This window comes from Tamandua tetradactyla, chromosome 23 (assembly GCF_023851605.1).
Source record: "Tamandua tetradactyla isolate mTamTet1 chromosome 23, mTamTet1.pri, whole genome shotgun sequence".
In the NCBI taxonomy this organism is placed as follows: Eukaryota; Metazoa; Chordata; class Mammalia; order Pilosa; family Myrmecophagidae; genus Tamandua; species Tamandua tetradactyla.
The window spans coordinates 16,254,881-16,274,324 of record NC_135349.1 but is presented as its reverse complement, the minus strand read 5'-3'; the positions used below and the strand labels follow the sequence as shown (position 1 = coordinate 16,274,324).

Here is a 19,444-nt window from a genome sequence, read left to right as displayed (position 1 = left end):
TGGGAGGTGGGAGCTTGCTACCCCTTAAGTAATAAAACCAGAAAAGCTTTGAATATTTCGAGAAGATGAGTCAGAGAAACAGAAAAAGGCTCTTAATATTTTCACTATCTGCAATGAGGCAAAATGAATTTATAGGTGTCGCACTGAAATGCAGAGGTTTTTTTTAATATTGCATAAGAGATGGGGAATGAAAATGAACAGTATAGAACCTCTACAGAATCGAATTTCAGATGTATAAAATGACATCTGTATTTTCTCTCCTGCTTTCTGTCTCCTCTCTCTCTTTTGCGCGTGCATCTTTGGCTTTCCTTAGCAGAAAAAAAGTATCAGCCTTCAGTCCCCATTGCTGTTTCCCCCTTGGTCAAAGGCTGCCCTGCTTTGACCTCGCCTCTGGGTGCTCTGCAGGAATCTGGCCCCCTGGTGAGCGAAGGCGCTTCCTGGGTTTGCTTCTCACCACACGGTGGGAGACGCTTTCCCAGAACAGAGGCCTGCCTTTGTCCCAAGGCCATCTTTCCTGGGGTGTGAACTCCAATTTGTTCTCAATGGTCCCGACCCTTAAGTCCCAACACTTGATGGCAAGCCAAAGGGTTGCTGAATGTCCTTAATTTCTGTGTTTTCTGCGGCTTCTGATGCCTTCCGCATGCTAATGCTTCACTGGAGCCCTGTCACTCCAGAGGGGCACGAGCGCCTTATTGGCACAATGCATCATAATGACAAGGCATTTGGATGATGTATCACTTAAAAGATGAAGCCATCGAAGAATGAGTCCAAGATCAGATTAAATTTAATTATGAGATAAAAGAATTCTCATCTGTCACTCTAGAGATGAATTAACTGATGAAGGAATGTGAGCTGCTCAAAAAGGAAAGGAGAGGGAGAGTCCAGCACATGGACGGGGCGACAAAACAGAGGGGCGACGTCTGGATACCCTTCCCTGAATCCACTGGACCAAGAGGTCCTCGGGACAAAAGACACCCTGGAACAGGGACTCAGGCCCTACCCCACCTCGTTCTTCCCCACCCCCCGCACTGCCCTGGCCTTAAGGAGGCCCTTGTTTTGCAGAAGCTGTTGCAGAGTACTTGCCGACGTCCCTGGGGCAACTTCTTCCCAAGCCCTTGCTGACCAGAGCCCACCCTGGCACCGGCTGCTGGGAGGCGCTGCGGTCTCAGCTCGGTGAGGGGCCCACAGCGCACTAGCTGGGGGGAGTCACCCACTGGTGTCCTCAATAGGGGCTGTCCTACCCACCTGATCAATAAGATGCTCCTCCGCCAAAGCTCACCCTTGGGGCAGGAGGATCTTCCCATTTTTTCACCCAACCAGAAAGATCTATGCCCATCTCTCTTCCCCATACCTCCTTGTCACCAATTTTCCCATCACGTTCCTTCCAAGTCCCACGGCATCCAGCCACCCTGCCGCAGGGCACTGACCGAGCGCTGCTGCCACCTTTCCCTGAGACCCACACAGAAACCCCGGGGCTTGGGACCGGCTGCCACCGCCTGGTTCTTGGCACCGCGAAGGAGAGCGTGCTCACTCCATTCTCCCAGCGCCGCCTTAGGGGAAAGCCCGGGCCCTCAGCAGATAGGGGCCTGAGGCTTTTGCGCCAGGTCAGGGAAACACGCCCAGGAGCCACCCTGCCCAAAGGGTCCGGGTTGGGTGGCACGCGGCCCAGCCCTGACGCTCACTCCGCTGTTGGCGCGTGGGAAGCCGTGTCAATCCACCATGGCGCAGCGCGCAGCCCGGCTCCGGGCATTGGCCACGGACCCGAGCAGCTGGCCGAGGGGACCAGTGAGGCTGACTTCGCTCCGCCTCTTCCGTGTGACTAATCGCTGCTCCAGCTGGTGGCCGTGTGGGTCCTGCCCTCTTGTTGGCCACGCCGCCAGTGGCGCTCGGGTGCAGGCACCGCAGGCATGAGGCCCCTCTCCTCGAGGTGAGGAACAGGGGAGTGGGGGGGGCGAGTCCAGCGTCTCCCTTCTGCCGGGCACCCCCCACTGGCCCCAGTCCCTGCAGTATATAACCGCACCCCAAGCAAAATGAACAACCAGCTGCCCAGCTCGAAGCTGCGCCAGCTGGGAGGCTGTCTCTTTGCCAGCACCCTTTAGGGACGCGTTTGGCAATGTCCAGGTACGAACATGGGTCCCCTGACATCCCACCTGGGCTGGCCCTCAGCTTCCATGTGCATTAAAGTACCTGTGGGTGGAGGCAAGGGCTAACTACAGAGGGGCTTGAGGGAGTTGCGGGGGGGAGGGGGGGCGACCGCTCACTTTCTTGATTGTGTGTGGTTGCATGACTATATGTATATGTCTTCGAAATGGGGGAAACTATACATTATAAAGAGTGACTCATCTTAAAAATGAAAGCCAGTTGCATCAAATCAAGTGCTATAAATTAAAACTAACCAAGCCGGGAACAACAGGCCTGTGCTGTGCAACCAGGACAGTCCCTTTAACGGAGAGCCTTGTCCATATGGCGGTCATGAAGTGTTTGTTGAGAGGAAGAAAGCGCCCCGAAGTGCTTGTAACAGGCTGATCGCCATGATTCGGATTCAGTAGGTCTGGGTGGGACTCAGGAATGCTGTGGCAAGACCCAGGAGGTCCACAGGGCCCGGGAACACCCCGGAGTCGCGAGTGGGAAGCCCCGCCCTTGGGCCGCACTCGGGGTTCCCCATGCCCTGAACCATCGTTTCAGCCCTGCCTCACCTCCCCGGGCCGTGCCTTCTGCTCACTGCCCCTTCCATTCCACTTGCCTGGAACTTCCTCTACGCTGGCTTCAAGACCTCCCATGCCTTGCTGTGGGCTAGACAGTACTGGGGGGCCCAAGGACTGGGGGATGCTTCCCGGAATTCAACCAGATGGCACTGCAGAGAATCCAAGGTGAGGAGACAGACACAAGGCTTCAGTTTGAAAATGGGCGTTGCATGTCTTCCCCGTGAGAACTTAAGAGTTGTCACTTTTCTACCTGAATTGCAATGATCTCAGGTAAAGGTGGGGGCGGGGGTGAGGTGGGGGAGTGTTGTTGTTTGTTTGGTGGGGGGGGGTGGTTTACTACCAACCTGACACAGGATTTCGGAGGATTAAATATGTTACTACTAAAAAGGGAAATGACACTAGAATTAAAAAAAAAAAATCCATGGAACGGCACAGCACAAATGGTGAAGCCTGGGTTAATCCACGTTCTCTAACTATGATCCCAGTTATAAAAATGTTCTTTCCTCAATCGTAACACATGTACCACACCAATGCAAGGCATTAGTAACAGGGATGGTCTATGGGAAGCCTCTCTTTTTTTTTAAATGCATGATTGTTCTGTAAAACCACAACTTCTCTAATAGAAACAATCATTATAAAAGAGAAACGGGAAGTATCATTAGAGACTCAACTTAACCTAGAAACTGGCCCTGCCCAGACAGCTCAGGGCTGACCTCAGGGACCAGAACATGTCGCTGTGGACCACTGGCCCCTGTGGGCTGTGGCCTCGGGCTGAGGCTCAGCAGTCCTGGGCCCGGGAGAGCAGTCGGCCTTGGAGGAGTCAAAGGTGGAGGAAGACACCAGAGCCTGAGAGGTCACGGGGGCCAGTGCTGCCCACCCCCCCCCCCCCTTTCCCCCTGACCGACCAGTGCCTCCCAAGTGGTGGCATCTGTGATGACTGCTCCAGCTTGGGGACCCACGAGGACTTGGACCTTGGCCACAGCAGAAATCGGCTTGGTACCACATGGCCCGGGTCCTTAGCCTCCAAGGCCCCTGCTCTGAAGCGGTTCGAGCTGACACCAATGGCTGCTGCCGCATTCTTGGCATTCCATGACTCAACAAAATTTAGGCTAAGGGAAGAGGCGGCTGTTTGTCTAGTCCAAATCAGAAGCCAGACAAAAATAATGCTTAGAACCAGAATGCCGATAGACACTTCAGAGGGAGCGGGCTCTCTCAGTGACCGGGAACTGTTTCCATCTTGTTGACAAGCACATGTTGCAAGACAGGAAATTACCCTCCTCGGTTCCCATTTTTATCTCTGCTTAATTGCTGCTTGATAATAAATTACAACATAGAGTCCATTAATTAAGCTAATAATGCCTGTGGAACACCAATTCCTTCTTCTGGGAGTCGCCTTGATCGGAGAGCTTTGATTCAGAGTCGCTCTGTTTGCCCACAGCATTTGATGAAGTGGTTCAGAAAGACCCCGAGGCATGGGCCAGGTGGGGAAAGAGAGCCCCCTCTGTGTGCAGGAGGCAGCATTTGGAAATCTTGGTGGCATCCTTGATGAAGGAGGGGAGGGCCAGCCTGGCAGCTGGAAGGCAACGCTAAGGCTTTCATTCAGAACATTGGGCAGAACAGAAAATAACATTAGATTTGCTCTTTTAAAAACCCAGCTGATGGAGAGCAACTCTGGCCCACTTACAGGTGCATCTTAGAGGTGTGTGGGTATGGGGGCTGGGGTGGGGGAGGAATAGCCTAACTGGGTGTTCATCCCATGAGCAACTAAAAATAGCAGGAGCATTCATTTGGAAAAGTTCTGCCTGTAGGTGCAATTGGTGAAAGGTTGAAAGGTGAATTCCAGATAGTTCCCAAGAAAGGCCAAGGCACCCTGCTGTGGATGCTCACTGACCTCCCGGTAGGAAAGGAAAACTGTGTCTGGCTCTGGCTTGGTGGAAGTAAACAGGTGGTCATCTTCATGGGGTCCCTCCCATGCTCTCTGGGAGGTGGACACCATTAGGTCATTCTTGCTGGATCTCTTTAGCGGGTGTCTGGAGGGACCTTTGGTGGGGGGGATGCAAGAGAAATAAAGGCCCTGGACAGAAGGGGTGAGGAAGGTCAAGGTCACAGGAGCCTGCCCCAGACTGTGTTTGGAGATGTGGGCAGCACAAGGGCTTTGGAGGGGTGTCTTGGGTAGCCAGAAGAGACGGGAAGGAAGGAAACACTGGGAGGAGGTGGCCACAGCGACACAGAAGACAATACAGCTGCCCTAATGTCCTGGCCCTCAGGTTGTGCCAAGAGTTTGCTGAGTGACTTAGAAAACCTTCCCCTGAAATACCTGAGCCAAAAACGGGGTGCTTAGATCCACATGGGGAAGCCCTACATTTCTGGAAACTTTATCATTATCCCTTTATAAACTCTTTCTCACTCATGGGAGAAGTTAATTTCCCCATGTCCATTTTTGATTAGGGAAATAGCAAATGGATTTGTCATGATTCCATTAGAGTCAACAAGTACTTTAAATGTTTCTTGCTTCAAAGATTAAGAAGGCTGGGAGTTAAGTTTTCTTCTAAAAGCTACTCTTGGCATTTACCAAAACGATAGTCACGTCTAGCAACTGGACTTTAAAGAGGAAACCCCCCAGGCTCAGTGTCCAGGCCCTGCTGTGGGCTCCCCAGGAAGACGGGCCCTTTGTGGTACGGGCATGTACTGAGCCCTCCTTCCACCTTCCGAGTCTCCCCTCTTCCGGGCCTCCAGGCGTGGTGCGTCGCTGCTCCATCTCCCCCTCTAGCCTGAAGACTGGTTGGGATGGACTGTGGCTCTTCATCAGCTTATCCCAAGATGTGGCCTCTTAGATTTGCAGACCTGTCTGTCCCCATCAGGTCTCCACCCCTGTTCTTCCCATGTGACCCAAGCTTCTGGAATACTTTAGTCCCTGGGAGGGGAAAACTGGGTATCATTAGGGGCCAGAGACCAGGAAGTCTTCACAGCATCCATCCCTCTCTGCATCCTCCCGGGACTGGCTGTCAGAACTCCTCTAAACCTATTCCCCTTGATGTGGCCCCGTCAGGGGGTCTCCGGTGGCCTCAGAATTAAGTCCCCAACTCCTTGAACCGGCAGCCTCAGCATCACTTGGGAACTTGCTGGAGAGGCAGATTCTCAGACCTCACCCCAGACCTACCGAGTCAGACACCCCAGGAGTGGTCTCTCACAGACCCTCCAGGTGATGTAGCTGCACCTGAAATGTGAGAACCAAAGTCTCAGAGCAAGGCTTTCTCATGCCCTCTCAGGCCTGCTGCTTGTCTCACTCTCTTCAGCCTTCTCTTGAAGTACTTCCTTTTTTGCATTGTAAGCCCCAGCCAAACTTGGCCGCCTTCCCTCTCCTAAGCACCCTGGACTGCAGGGCTCCTCCCACACTTCCTGCTGGAGGATGCCTGCCTCTTTGCTTGTCATTCCCACTCAGGTGTACACGATTGAAACTAGCCTCTACCATGGGTGATCAAGAAGCAGGTATTGAGTGAATGCATGAAGGAGTAGATGAAAACACTCAAGATCTTTATGAAATATTGCATGCCCTGCTTTCCGATTAAGAACCTTCCAGAAAAGGAGCAGGTCTAGAGTTTCCCTGTCCTTCATTCACTTCCTGTAAGCACTTTTAAGTCAATTCCAGGCAGAGGGTAGAACCACCTGGATACCTACTGAATTAAATGGTTTTGATTTAAGAATTTGGCTGCACTGGGGGGCCTAGATCTTATTTTGCTCCATTCATGGCCACTTGCTTCTCTATGTGTCTGTTTCCTCATACTGCCTGCCAACCTCCCAGAGACACAACAAGGATCAAAAGATTCACGATGTGACCAGCCAGCTGCCTGGCATTATTCATCCACCTTTGGAGGAAGTGTCAGGCTGAGACACACTGAAGGGAGGTCTGGACTGTGAGATCACCTGTGGGGAAGGCAGTGGGAATTTGACTCTCTTTCCCGATATTGACCAGATGGGAAAGCAAAACTGCTATGTGCTGAGAAAATCCCAGAGGCTTTACGAGTGCACATGTGAGTGCATGTGATCGATGAATGTGAGTTTGCATGTGGGGGTGTGTATTCACAGAACATGAGAGAAACCGAAGGGAGCCTGATGGCATCTTGTCTCGTTCTTCCTCTTACAAATGAACAAACTGAGATTCAGAGAGAGAAGGTTATCTGACCATCTGTGAGTCTGGCTTAGAACCAGCTGTCCAGTGCTCTGCTGGAATTGAATGTTTTCCTAGTGTACAGCTCGTCTTTTATTACTATTGGTTGACATACTGATGTTTTAAATTTTTATGAATGTCAGGTCTAGTGACATTTTTTTCAGTGTATTTTCTCCCAGTCTTAGAGAAAGAGAGTTCTTCTGCTCTCTTTGTGCAAACACACATGCACAGATACACACACACACACACACACACACACACATACATCCATGCAAACATGCTGTTGGCTGGCACTAAGTTTTCAAAGGCAATTCAGTTATCAAGGCTTGGTTTTGACTTTCTTGGGTAGTCATTTCACCCTTGTCTAGTTTTCTTGTGTGTTCTGAGAGACCAGATAACATGTGTGTTCTTTGAAATGTTACTGCAAGTACTTTCCCCCTTCCCGGTCAGCACTTTGCTCTCGTGTCAGCACTCATTCAAGGTCATACATCCCACCAGACCAGCAATGGCCTTGCAGGGTGGACGTGGGGCAATCAGGTTCTCATGAAAGAACCTGCTAGTTATTTGTTTGGAGTCTGTGGTAGTTAGATTCAGTTGTCAACTTGGCCAGGTGAAGGTGCCTAGTTCTATTGCTGTGGACATGAGCCAATGGTACGTGAACCTCATTGGCTGCTTATTACATCTGCAGTCGGTTAGGAGGCATGCCTGCTGCAATGAATGATGTTTGATTTAATTGGCTGGTGCTTACATGAGAGAGCTCAATGTAGCACAGCCCAAGCAGCTCAGCATACCTCATCTCAGCACTCGCAGCTCAGCCCAGGTCTTTGGAGATGAAGAAAGAAATCACCCCAGGGAAAGTTGTTGGAACCCAAAGGCCTGGAGAGAAGGCCAACAGAGCTCACCCTGTGCCTTCCCACGTAAGAAAGAACCTCAGTTGAAAGTTACCTGCCTTTCCTCTGAAGAACTAATGAAATAAATCCCCTTTTATTAAAAGCCAATCTGTCTCTGGTGCGTTGCATTCCGGCAGCTAGAAAACTAGAACAGAGTTGTAGGCTTTAATAGAAACACATGTATGTGTGATATGTCCCTGTGTAATGTCAATGACTCTAAACTTCATTCACATTTCCCTTTCAGTATGAAAAGTACACACTGGCCTCTTTAATATTTGTGCTGATGCAAGCAGTTAGGGAACTTTTTCCTAGTTTCTTTAGAGAAACAAGCATAAATCCCCCCACCTTCTCCTCAAAACGGAATAGGTAAACAACTACCAAAGTAGTTGGCAACAGAAGTTTCCAGAAGTCTCCCAAGGCCCCTGTGAGTTGGTGGTTTTGCCCCTTTCCAGCTTAGATGGGCTCCTACCTGCGGTCCCCAGCCGTGGCACGGGTACAGTATGGCTGTGTGGTTCTCCAGTGGCCCCTGGTCCAGGCAGACGTCTTTTGCCTTGTTGTTGCGAAGCTGCAGGAATAGGTTAGACAGTGCTGATCAGAGCCCATCTGGCGGAGAGCCATCTCCCAACCACAGTCCCATCATGCGCTGGGTCCGACTTCACGATGGGAACCTCTCAAGTGAAGACTAAGGCTTTAGCAAGAGAGTCGAAGTCCTCCTGTGAGTGCCTGGGCTCTAGACCCCCTCCCAGGTCCTGGGAGACTTGATCCCTACCCACGCTGCCCCTCCCCCCCATCCCCAGCACAAAAGAATGTCTTGGGGAATTTTGGACACAGGACTGGTTACCCAGGTGTTGGATTGGAAGATGCCTCGGTCAGAGTGGGGCCTGAGAGGGATGGATGAATCCTAAGCAGGCCTTGGCACCAACTCTGGGTTTAACAGCCCTGGGAATCACAGGCAGTTTCTCAGGACATTCCTGGCACAGAGGCATGGAAGGCAATAGTCCAAAAAGCCAACATAAGTCTCGCTCTTGCTACATTTGTTTAGATGGTCAGAAAATATTGGCTGATTGCCTACACTGTGCCAGGCATCAGCACGGGCGCTTGGAATGCATTTGTGAAGGAAACACACAAAAGTCCCCCAAACAAAGCCCTAAATGGAGGCATGTCTCTCTGTGTGTACTGACAATCTAATCTGGACGTCAGGCGTACTGCGATTCCATGTTGAGGTCCGCCCCATCCAATGCCCTCCAAGCCCAGAGAATATGGGGACCAGCCCACGTGGTCTTCCCCATGTATACTCTGCCCCCTCTGGATGTACAGTCTCCATGGAAACCAAACTAACACAGGATAAATCCCCAAGAGAGCCAAAGGGCACTCTGCTGAGTGACTTTCCTGGCCAGGCAACCAAAACTGGGTCTAGGAGAAGACAAGTGAGTGTATTTTTTAAGGACTTTCTTTTTTAAGATTATAAAAGTAACACCATTTCATTGAGACATTTTGGAAAATATAGAAGAAAATAAAAATTGGTTCAGTCCTTCCATACAGTTAATCCCCCCCCCCCGCCCAGTCTTTGACAGTTTGATTTTTCCAATTTTGGCTGTGTACGAGAAGATTTTGTGTAGGGATTTTGCTCACATTTCAGATTATTTTCTTAAGAACAGAATTCCAGAACTGGGATCATAGTGTCAAGGTGTACAGGCAACACCTCACGGTTCTTCAAACATGCAGCCCAGCTTCCCGGATGCTATGAACTAATTAATATTCCCATCCCGAAGGTCTGTACACACTTATGAGTCCTGAGCTTCACCATCTAAAAATATTATCTAGGTGAAGACAGATACCTTGTTTTTATAAATTGCGTTTATTTCAATTTTAGCTATTATTTCCCTTTTTGAGAATTATCTGTTTATGTTCATTTCCCTTTTCCCCATTGGGATCTTTTTAAGTGGTTTTATTATAGATTTGTAAGAGCTCTTTATATATTAAATATGTTAATTCTTTTACGGCAATAGTTCTTCAAAGAATGATTCTGGAATGCCAGGTTTCTACATTTGTTTCTAATGTTTATGTAATCAAATCTATCATTCAGGAATTTAATAAACGCTACTGAGGGTCAGAGAAGTGCCTGGCGTGGTGCTGGATATATGCCGTCATGTGCATTATATTTCACAGCAGATTAAAGTCTAAAGTAAAAAAAGGGTGAGTAGGAGTGAAGTAGAGTTCAGGTCACAAGAGCAGCATGGGCTGACCACAGAATTTGGGCAGAACAGTCCTGTGGTCCAACACTCCTGTACACAATAAAGAGCTTTTTCATATGGAAAGGTAACATTTCATATATTTTAAGAGTTAGTACATACAGCATTCACATATCTTTCTTTAAAAATTATCTGAAGACATATTCCAGCTAATATAAATAACCACAAATTAAAAATGAAAGAAAGTTCAGTGGTGGAATGCTCGCCCTTCATGTGGAAGACCCGGGTTCGATTACCCAATCATGCACCACCCCCGAAAAAAAATTAAAGAAAAAGATATTGTGGTGAAAAGAGTTAGTGGCAGTGAGCATTAAAATCAAGTTGTCTGAGTAATGTTGAATTTTGTTACCAAACTGAATTTGATTAAAAAGTTATTTTTTAAGGAAGATATAAAATGTAAATAAAATAAAAATAACATATAATAATATGCATGTCCAGAATTCCAGGTAGCATTAACAAAGACTGGAAAGCTGATGAAGGGGTCAGGGAAAAAGTGTGTTAAAGTTTTTATATTATATACCACTTGATCTTTAATTTTAATAATTAGAGGCTCAAAGGTTAATAATTTTTAAAAAATTGGAGTTAACCATAATGTAATTACATATACAATTCACATGACTGGAAAGGTTTTTGAAAGCCAAAAACAACAAACTAAGCAAAAATTAGGAAAGAGTAAGGAGCATAAAATGTTCATTGATACAGGAAATATTGATTGGTACAGGAAAAAGCTCTCAAATAAAATTGTAAGTGAAGAACAAAGGATACAGACCCTGTGTGTGTGTGTGTGTGTGTGTGTGTGTGTGTGTGTGTGTGTGTGCGCGCGCGCGCACAAGTAGATACCCCCAAGCAGGTAGAGAAGAAGGAAGAGAAGCAAATGCTGCAAATGCCCTAAAATGTTAACATTGGTTGCATCTGAGAATTGGGATTTAGAGTAAGTTTCCTTCCCTTTTTTTTTTTTTTTTAAAGGAAAGACAGAGAGAAGGAAGGAAGGATAGAAGGAAGGAAGGAAGGAAGAAAGGGAAACATCTTTAAACATTTTCTTGTTTTATTGTATTTTGTTTTTCCGTTTTTTGTTACATGGGCTGGGGCCGGGAATCGAACCGAGGTCCTCCGGCATAGCAGGCAAGCACTTTGCCCGCTGAGCCACCGTGGCCCGCCCTCCTTCCCTTTTTTATATGCTTTTATAGAGTATATGTATTGAATGCATTGTTTTAAAAAGATAAGAAAATTTTCAAAAACAAAAGGCCACCCCCACCTTCCAAAAATTAGGCCTGCTCTCTATGTTACCTCCAAGGCCAGCCCTCTGCGCAGCTCCAGGGATATCATTTGCACAGTGAGGTTATTGCGAATGGCAGCCGCTGGAGTTGTGCAGTGCACAACCTGTGGAACTGCACGCAGCAGCCCTGGCCATTATCTAACATATCCCTTTTTTTTTTATCCTAATTATAAAATGATGACACAAATGTTAGCAAGAGTTGGGAAGAGGGAACAAGAACCCCCACAAAACTACTTGTCCTCCCACTACCGAGAGCTAACTATAGCCATGATCTCCATTCCCCCGTGTTGTTTTCTCGCTTGCACCCAGCCTAAAATAGAAGCTAATGCAGTTTTATAATCCTGACCTCCTTCTCTTAAGCATTACATTGTCAGTAATTTTTTTAATGTCATTTAACTCTTATAACACCTTTTGTAATGGTTGCAAAATATTTCAAACCATGAATATAAAATTATATTAACTAAGCATTTCCCTTCAAGTTAAATTTTTAAAAATTTGCTGTTTTCACCCCCCAAAAATCACTGAGATGAACTATATTACTCTTAAATCTTTTCCCCATTTAAAAATATTTGCTTAGGATAAGAGTGGAGATGAAAGTATGACTATCATTAAGTCTTTTATTTTATTTATTTTTTTGCATGGGCAGGCACCAGGAATCGAACCAGGGTCTCCAGCATGGCAGGTGAGCTCTCTGCCTGCTGAACCACCGTGGCCCACCCTCAAATTGCTTTTTAAAAAGCTTTTTTCAATTTGCATTCTCAGCAGAGGGTATGAGGCTTTTCACATTACCAAGACCTTGCCATCAAAGAACCAACCTATGTTCCAAAAACGAATTTGTTCATTTGGAAGGGAGAAAACAAGGCACTTGTATTTGCTTATACAATCAGTTTAGGGAGGGCCATGGTGGCTCAGCAGGCAGAGTTCTCGCCGGCCATGCCGGAGACCCGGGTTCGATTCCTGGTGCCTGCCTATGCCAAAAAATAAAAATAAAAATCAATTTAACACTTTCATTGATTTCTCAACCATTTGTGTTTTTCTTTTGTAAAACAGTCTTCCCTTGTACTTTGCCTATTTTTCTTTTCAGATTTTATTGTTGTTGATGTTTTTTTAAAAATCTAAACAAATTTGCAGAGCTCATCATATATTAATAGTATTATCCATTTATCTGCAGTATTTATGGTAAACATATTTCCAGTTTGGTATATTATTTCTTTGTTCAGTTGATGTACATATTGATAAAAATATTTACGTGCTCAGAACTCTCATACTTTTCCTTTGTATTTCCTTCAATGGCTCTCTTTCTTAGAGAGCCCCTCCCCATTCAGAAATCAGATTCATATCTATTTCCTTGTGGTTTTTTTATGGTTTCATTTTTTCTTTCAGTTAATGCTGTAGTCCATCTGAAATATATTTTGGTATATGGTGAGCCGGAAGAATCTAAATTGATTTCTTGTCCACTGAGCTAGGCAATTTTCCCCATTGTCTTATGAATAATCCATTTACTCCCCATCATTTTGCAAAGCCTCCTGTATATGTGATCTTTCTTTGATAGCCAGGAAAATAAGACACATTTTTATTTTGAAGAAGGAAAGACAAGGCAGTTAGAACCCATTAACAGCTAATGCTGTGCACCAGGTAGAGTTTTAAGAACTATAAGCTGCAGCTCATAATCCACACAACAACCCTATGAAGGGAGTACTTTTATTTTTCCCATTTTATAGACGAAGCAACAGAAGGAGAGAGGGGCTGCACAGCCATAATAGCCCACTAAGATTTGAACTCAGCAGGCTGGCCCCAGAGTCTTCCCCCGTTCTTACCCACCGTACAGACTGCCCCTGCAAGGAGGGAGCTGCTGAAGCCAGGCTCAGTCCATGAGGATACTGAGCCCACAGTCAGATTCTTTAGCCTGGCCTTGACTGACTTCCTATAAAACTATATAAGCATTGGGTATAAAAGAGGAAAGTTCACAGTTGTAGAAAAAAAATGGAAACACTCAAAGCTCTTGTTAGCTGCAGCCTGGCTGTCACGGGAGCCCTAGGCTGCCGTGGGGAGAAAAACTCAGGCTGGAGCCAACAGGCTGCACCTCTGCAGCGACCCAGAGCCACCACTGGGGCACGTCCAAAATTAAGCACCAAAGGAAGTAATGAGGCAGATGAACAGAGACTTACATATAAGGTTGTTCTCAGCAATGGCATTTATGGCATGGTAAAAATAGAAACTATTTAAATCTCCCAATTTTCAAGCAAAGCACAGCAATACCAAAAGATGCCATCATATGCAGCCATTACTAATGTTGCAGAAAAATACTTAATGACACCAGAAAATACTGTCTGCGTACTATTAGGTAAAATTTTAAATAATAAGACACATGGACAGTATGGTTTTGTAAAAAATGTATATATATGTATACACACACGCACCTACACATCTAAACACACAGTACAGAAGGACATGTATCTAGATGTACCCATTATTTCCAGATCAGAATGCCTACATCCATTCCTGGCTTCACAACTTCTAAGATGTGTGATCTTAGGCAAGTTACTTAATTTCTCTGGGTCTCAGCTTTCTTACCAATAAAATAGGGACACTACTACTACCAGCACCTCAGAAGGTGAAGGTGGAGTGAACCAGTATGCGTAGACCACTTAAAACAGTGCCTCACACATAGAAATCACCCAATAAATGTTTGTTGCCATTATTCAAAATATTCTGAAATGAATATTTATGGCATTTATAATAAGAGAAAGTCAATTCATTTTAACTTTTTAAAAGGTAATATTAGCTCATTACAGAAAATTGCAGAGAAACCCATCTGTCCTTTCTTTGGTGGTGATGCCAGACCGTGGCACCAGCAATGCACAGCTCCAGTTCTCACTTCTCTTGAACTACAAACTCTATACCCAACTCAAGGCTCAACGTCTCCACTTACATGTTCCAGAGCACCTCAAAATCCAAATGTCCCAAACAGCTCATTGTCTACCCCGCTCCTCAAAAAGAGAAGGCTGCCCAGGCTTCTGTTCATGCCTCACTGTAAAGTCTATTGTATTTGTCACCCACACCAACCTAAGAGAGCCTTGCTGTCACAGGGCTTGCACCTGCAAAAAAATGTGTATTGAATGAATGAATGAATGAATGAATGACTCTGTTCCCTGCTTTCCTCCAGCAACACAATTCATGGCAAGCACATTGAACAGCAATCCAAGCCAAGAGCATGCGTGGTCTTAATTACCTCCCCGTATGCAACAGTATTATTGTATCTTCTCATTTCTGGGTATACGTGGTCCAGGTACCACTGAAAATTCTTACACTTTAAGCTTTTCCTTAAGGCTCTTCTTTCAGAGACATCACCTATGTCAATTCCTGGATTCTGAAAGTAGAGAGAAGAGACGGGGCATTAGTACTGCAGGGACATGGGCAGAGATGGGGGGACAGGAGGAGGCACCCTCAGGAAAACCCTCGTAGAGAGATCTCAGGCTGACTCAAGAGGTCAGTTTAAGCAGACCTACCGGAATCATCTAGAACTGGGCTAGAGAATTCTCCCTGGGTTTGGTTATGAGCATGCAACACAAAGCCTCTAAACAGCAGCTGACTGTCCTCATTATGGCTGTGTGAAAGGGTTCCCCAAGCACACAATACCAATGACTTACATTGCCAGCTCCATATATCCCACCTCTCCTTATCATCCAATTATTAGAGGCATTATTTGATTAAGACAAGAAAATAAATGCCCACAACCACCTCCCGTCTTTCTTTTCTATACATGTACAATTTCCCCCCTTGGTTGGCTCTGGGTGAAGTTCATTATATGCAGAAGTGAAAATAATTTTCCATTGCAAAGCTTGTAATGCTGTTCTAATGAATAATTCACTCTGCTTTTACAGAAATGAGCCTGTAATGGGCTGCTGTGTGCTGACAGGGGAAACTAAAGTATCTGAAATATGACTCCACAGACTGATCCACACGATGGTCGTGAAATTAGTGGAGACAGACAGGATGCTCCTTCTAGAATGTCAGGCGACCAGGCAGCATTTGGGGAGCTGAGGAGACGTGTTCAAATTATTTCATTAAGGTTTTGGCAGCCAAATGGTGCTTTTAAAGGAAAATCCCTTTAAATGTCAAAGGTATTAAAAATTCAAAGGCAAACCTAAGCAATAATGTTGAACTCTTGATTTTTGATGCACTTAGCATGATTAATGAAAATGGTCATTCGTTTAAAAAGGTCTGGTAGGGTACCTGCAGCCTCTGGCACCAGAAGGCTGTCTGCAATGATGGAGAAAGCACTGGCTAGAGTTGGGAGTCTTAGGACTTTGAGTAAGTCAGATCACCATTCTACTACTCCTCACCTGCAAAACAAAGCTAATAATACCTGGAAGTCAGTATCAGCACCTGGAAAGAGTGAGATCTGAGAAGTCAGTGGCAAATTAATGGAGGGGCAAAATAAGAGCCAAGTTCACCTCCCTGCCTTCCTATGTGCCAGTTGGAGGACCTAAAGCAAAGCCCCTTCGCCTCTTGGAGCTTTGGTTTCCTCATATGTCAAGTGGACATCATAATAGGCTTATATCAGGCTCTCATTTATGAGGGATGTAATGTTTGCTAAGCTCTACTCTAAGCCTCGCTTTTATTGTCAAAGCAGCCCTAGGAGAAAGATCTTACAACCATCCCTGTTTCAGAGCAACTGAGGCACATAGTTTCTGTGCCATGGGCTTGTTATGAGGAGCAAATGAGATCATGCAAATAAGGAACTTATTGTGTATTTGGGAGCATTTAAGCAGTCACCAAATGTTACCAGCTTTATCATAATTATGAAAATAACAACAGGTGAAAAACACTTAAAGTTTCACAATTATAAAGTGCTATGTGTCTATATGGTGGTTTTCAGTTCTTTAGAAGGGTGTTTCAGGAGCTATAACAACGCTGACATGAATTCTCCACTTTACCCTCTTTATCCATCCATGTGCACGTTCAACCCCAATTCCGCTCTTCTGGGCTGCAGCCTCCTGAGATGCGTGGGCTGCCGTTTCTCAGTGGGCGCCATTCCCGGGGCTCACTCGGGGCACGGCGCAGACATCTGCGGGCCCTCTGGCTAAGATTAGCTGAGCCGTGGCTGGGGGCATCGGTCCCCTGAGGTGCTGCAGGAGGGGGGCTCAGGATGCCCATGAGTATCACCTGGGGACCACACCCTGGGCCAGGGCCGTCCTGAGCATGTCATGGTATGAGATCATTTAATTCTCACAATCACCCTAGGAGGGGGCACCTCTTATTATCCCCATTTTATAGCTAAAGAAGCCAAGGTACAGAGAAGATAAGTGGATTTGTTTGAGTTCTTGTAACTGGCAAGGGGCAGAACTGGGATCAAACCAGCTGTAATGACATGGGAATTTCCCCAGGCCACATTCGGAGGCAAGCAGAAGCTCCATGTAATCCAGGGATTTGGCATACACAAGCAGGGGCCAGCTGGCGTTCCTGGGGTGGGCACACGATGAGGGCACATGGCGAGGTTCTGGTGCCAAAAACAGGGGCAAAAATTTTCCAGGCACGAGGTGTGTGCAGGAGTAGGGTTAATATAATAAAGCCAAGGTTAACATAATGAGACCCTTCTCATCTCCTAATCCATTTGGATTTAGAGATTTCTGCTGTGCCAGTCCCTGTGGAAAGCTCTAGAACATGGAGGTCTGTGACCCCTCTCAAAATTCATTCATAATTTTGCAAGTCTGAGCATCTTTCTGGGGAGGAACCATTAGCTTATTAAATGGATCAGTGACCTGTGGAACAGGTCCGCCGCTCTAGGATACAGGAGAAAGGATGCCGGGCCTACCTCAAGTGGCAGGTTCCACGCAATGTATACGTGGGACTTGTAGTCATCCATCCAGACCTCTGCAACGCGGAGAGCATTCCTCTTGGTGTAGAAGCCAATGTTGCTGTTGTATGGCTTCTTTTTCCGCTCAATGTGCGCCACCCGCGAGCAGGGCAGGACCTCCATGCTGCCCCCACAGAGCCACACCTGGAGACACAAGGACGTCATGAGCCCAAAAGAAATCCCTGGAGCCACTGCCCCCTCCCTCAAGACTGAAAAAGCAGTGGCTCAGCAGATGTAGCCTGAATGAAAAATGAATCTGAATGTAGAAAGCCACTGAGATTGGTTTGTTACTGCAGCATACCTCACCTGACCTGACTAAAACAGGTAGAAGAGAAGGTGTGGGTGAATTATTCTAGAAATATGGCTTAGATTATAGAATCCAGCTCTGGGAGAGGAATGCCCACAAACCTAAGGTTTCTTAAGTTCTAAATAGTGTATAAGTGGCATCCAAGAAGCTCCGATGTCTAGTGTGCCCTGCAGATCGAGAAAGGAAAAACCAAACTAAAAATAACAGTCCAGCTTTATTCACATCAGCAAGAGATGTACCATGGTCTACTTATGCATGGATAATATGATCTAATTTGGAGACATATGGACATACGTCCAGCTTTCTAGCAGCATCCACTCCAATGTGGCATCATGTGCGGGCATCACCTACGGCTACTGGAATGTTCAGGAGACAGGCTTACATGCGTGTTGCCTTGAAGGGATGCAGAAGTCCAAGGAAGTGAGACTTGCCATTTTCTGCACAAGTGTGGCAGATGTCCAAACACAAAAGGCCCCACTGCAAGGGAAAAGTGGACCATCCAACTTCCGTTAGTCCCAGATGGGAAAACTAAGCATTTTTGGATTTCCAAGAAGAACTAATCTGTGGAACTGATCTTCCTGGTACTGGTGGAGAGAAATGGAAGAAGGTACAGAGAAGTTTCAGGGACCAGTGAGACTGCCCTGCTGTGAGGACACCGCATCAAGCAACCTCACGTCAAAGTGCATTATCACAATTGGAGGTAACTTCCATGAAGAAAAGTGACACAGTAAAAGCATTCAGCAAAAGGATGCAGCCAATGGGTACAGAGAAAGCATCCTAAGGAAGGAAACATGAAGGTTAAATTAGAAATTGGAAGGAAAGAAATAGAGAGAGCAGCCAAGAGACCCAAGCGTAGACGGCAACCAGCGCGACTGTGATGAGTTTGTGTGGGAGGGACTGTGGTGTGGCAGACAGGAAAGACGGCAGCAACAATTCCTCCCACACTCCTCAGCAGTGTGGCTTTTGCTGTACCCATCAAGAGGTGGGGCTTATTTCACCTTTCCTGGGAGCTGGGCTGACTTAATGACTGGCACTAATTAACAGGAGAAGTGATGGTTTGCACTGCCCGAGCTAGTCTTTAGCAGAACTTCCACTTTCTCCCTCTTGGAACTCATAGATTACAATGCTATGAAGAAGCTGAGGATGAGACCACGTAATGAGAGAGGAAGGGGACCAAGACATGTAAGAGAGGCCACGCGGGACAAGCACCCCCCGACCAGCCCACCGACTGACTGTCAATGCAGAAGAACCACCCAGCTGATCTGAGCCCAAACTGTCAAACTTCAGAATTATGGCCGAATCAACTGGTGCTATTTTAAGTTACTAAATTTGCATCTATACAGCAGGAGATAACTACACACGAGAGAGTCAAGGAACTGAAAGAACAGCTTGTGACTGTACCTCACAAAGCGGATTCGGAAAATAAGGTGGAAGAGGGACGAGAAATGAAGCTGGAGGGGTAAGCCAGGGTCCAAACCAGGCAGGGCTCTTATTTGCCATGCAAGGGAAATCAGTCTTTGTCCTGAATGCGGAGCCACTGGAACATTTGGGTTTGATCAGATCACTTTGGCTGAAGTATGGGGAACAGATTAGCCAGGGGAGAGGGAAGGCAAAGAAAGGAATCAGGATGGTCTCGCAGTTACCCCTGCGAGAAAAGTTGGTAGTGTTGGCTAAGATGGCAGAATAGAGAGTTGAAATGTGGACAGATTTGAGGGATTTTTTCATAGGCAAATTCATCCTGAGTTGGTAATGAATTGGATATGGCAGGGAGAGAGGAGGAGGGGTGAAGAATGACTCCCAGGTTTCTTGCTGCGCCAGCGGATATAGTGTCATTCACTGATCCGAAAGCCTGTCCTTACTTCTCCAGTCCCTGGGGTGTGGGAGGGGGAGGTAAAGAGACTGTCACAAGATTCCAGGTGATGAGAAGCCTTAGGCAGGCCACACACCCCTTCTGCTTCCTTGGCAGTTGACAGCAGGAAGAGGAAA

The 19,444-nt window shown here is 46.6% G+C and overlaps 1 protein-coding gene across 2 annotated transcripts in view; it reads right to left on the bottom strand.

Annotated features, from left to right (window-relative positions):
* The window catches only part of GALNT17 (polypeptide N-acetylgalactosaminyltransferase 17), a 443,754-nt gene that overhangs the window by 19,061 nt on the left and 405,249 nt on the right, over positions 1 to 19,444 (bottom strand). For both annotated transcript variants that reach the window (XM_077140206.1, XM_077140207.1), the window contains 3 exons: positions 17,110 to 17,295; positions 14,524 to 14,661; positions 8,233 to 8,328 (listed from right to left, as the gene is read on the bottom strand). In XM_077140206.1, the coding sequence (XP_076996321.1) occupies positions 8,233 to 8,328; positions 14,524 to 14,661; positions 17,110 to 17,295 (420 nt within the window). The remainder of the gene's footprint in view (positions 1 to 8,232; positions 8,329 to 14,523; positions 14,662 to 17,109; positions 17,296 to 19,444) is intronic.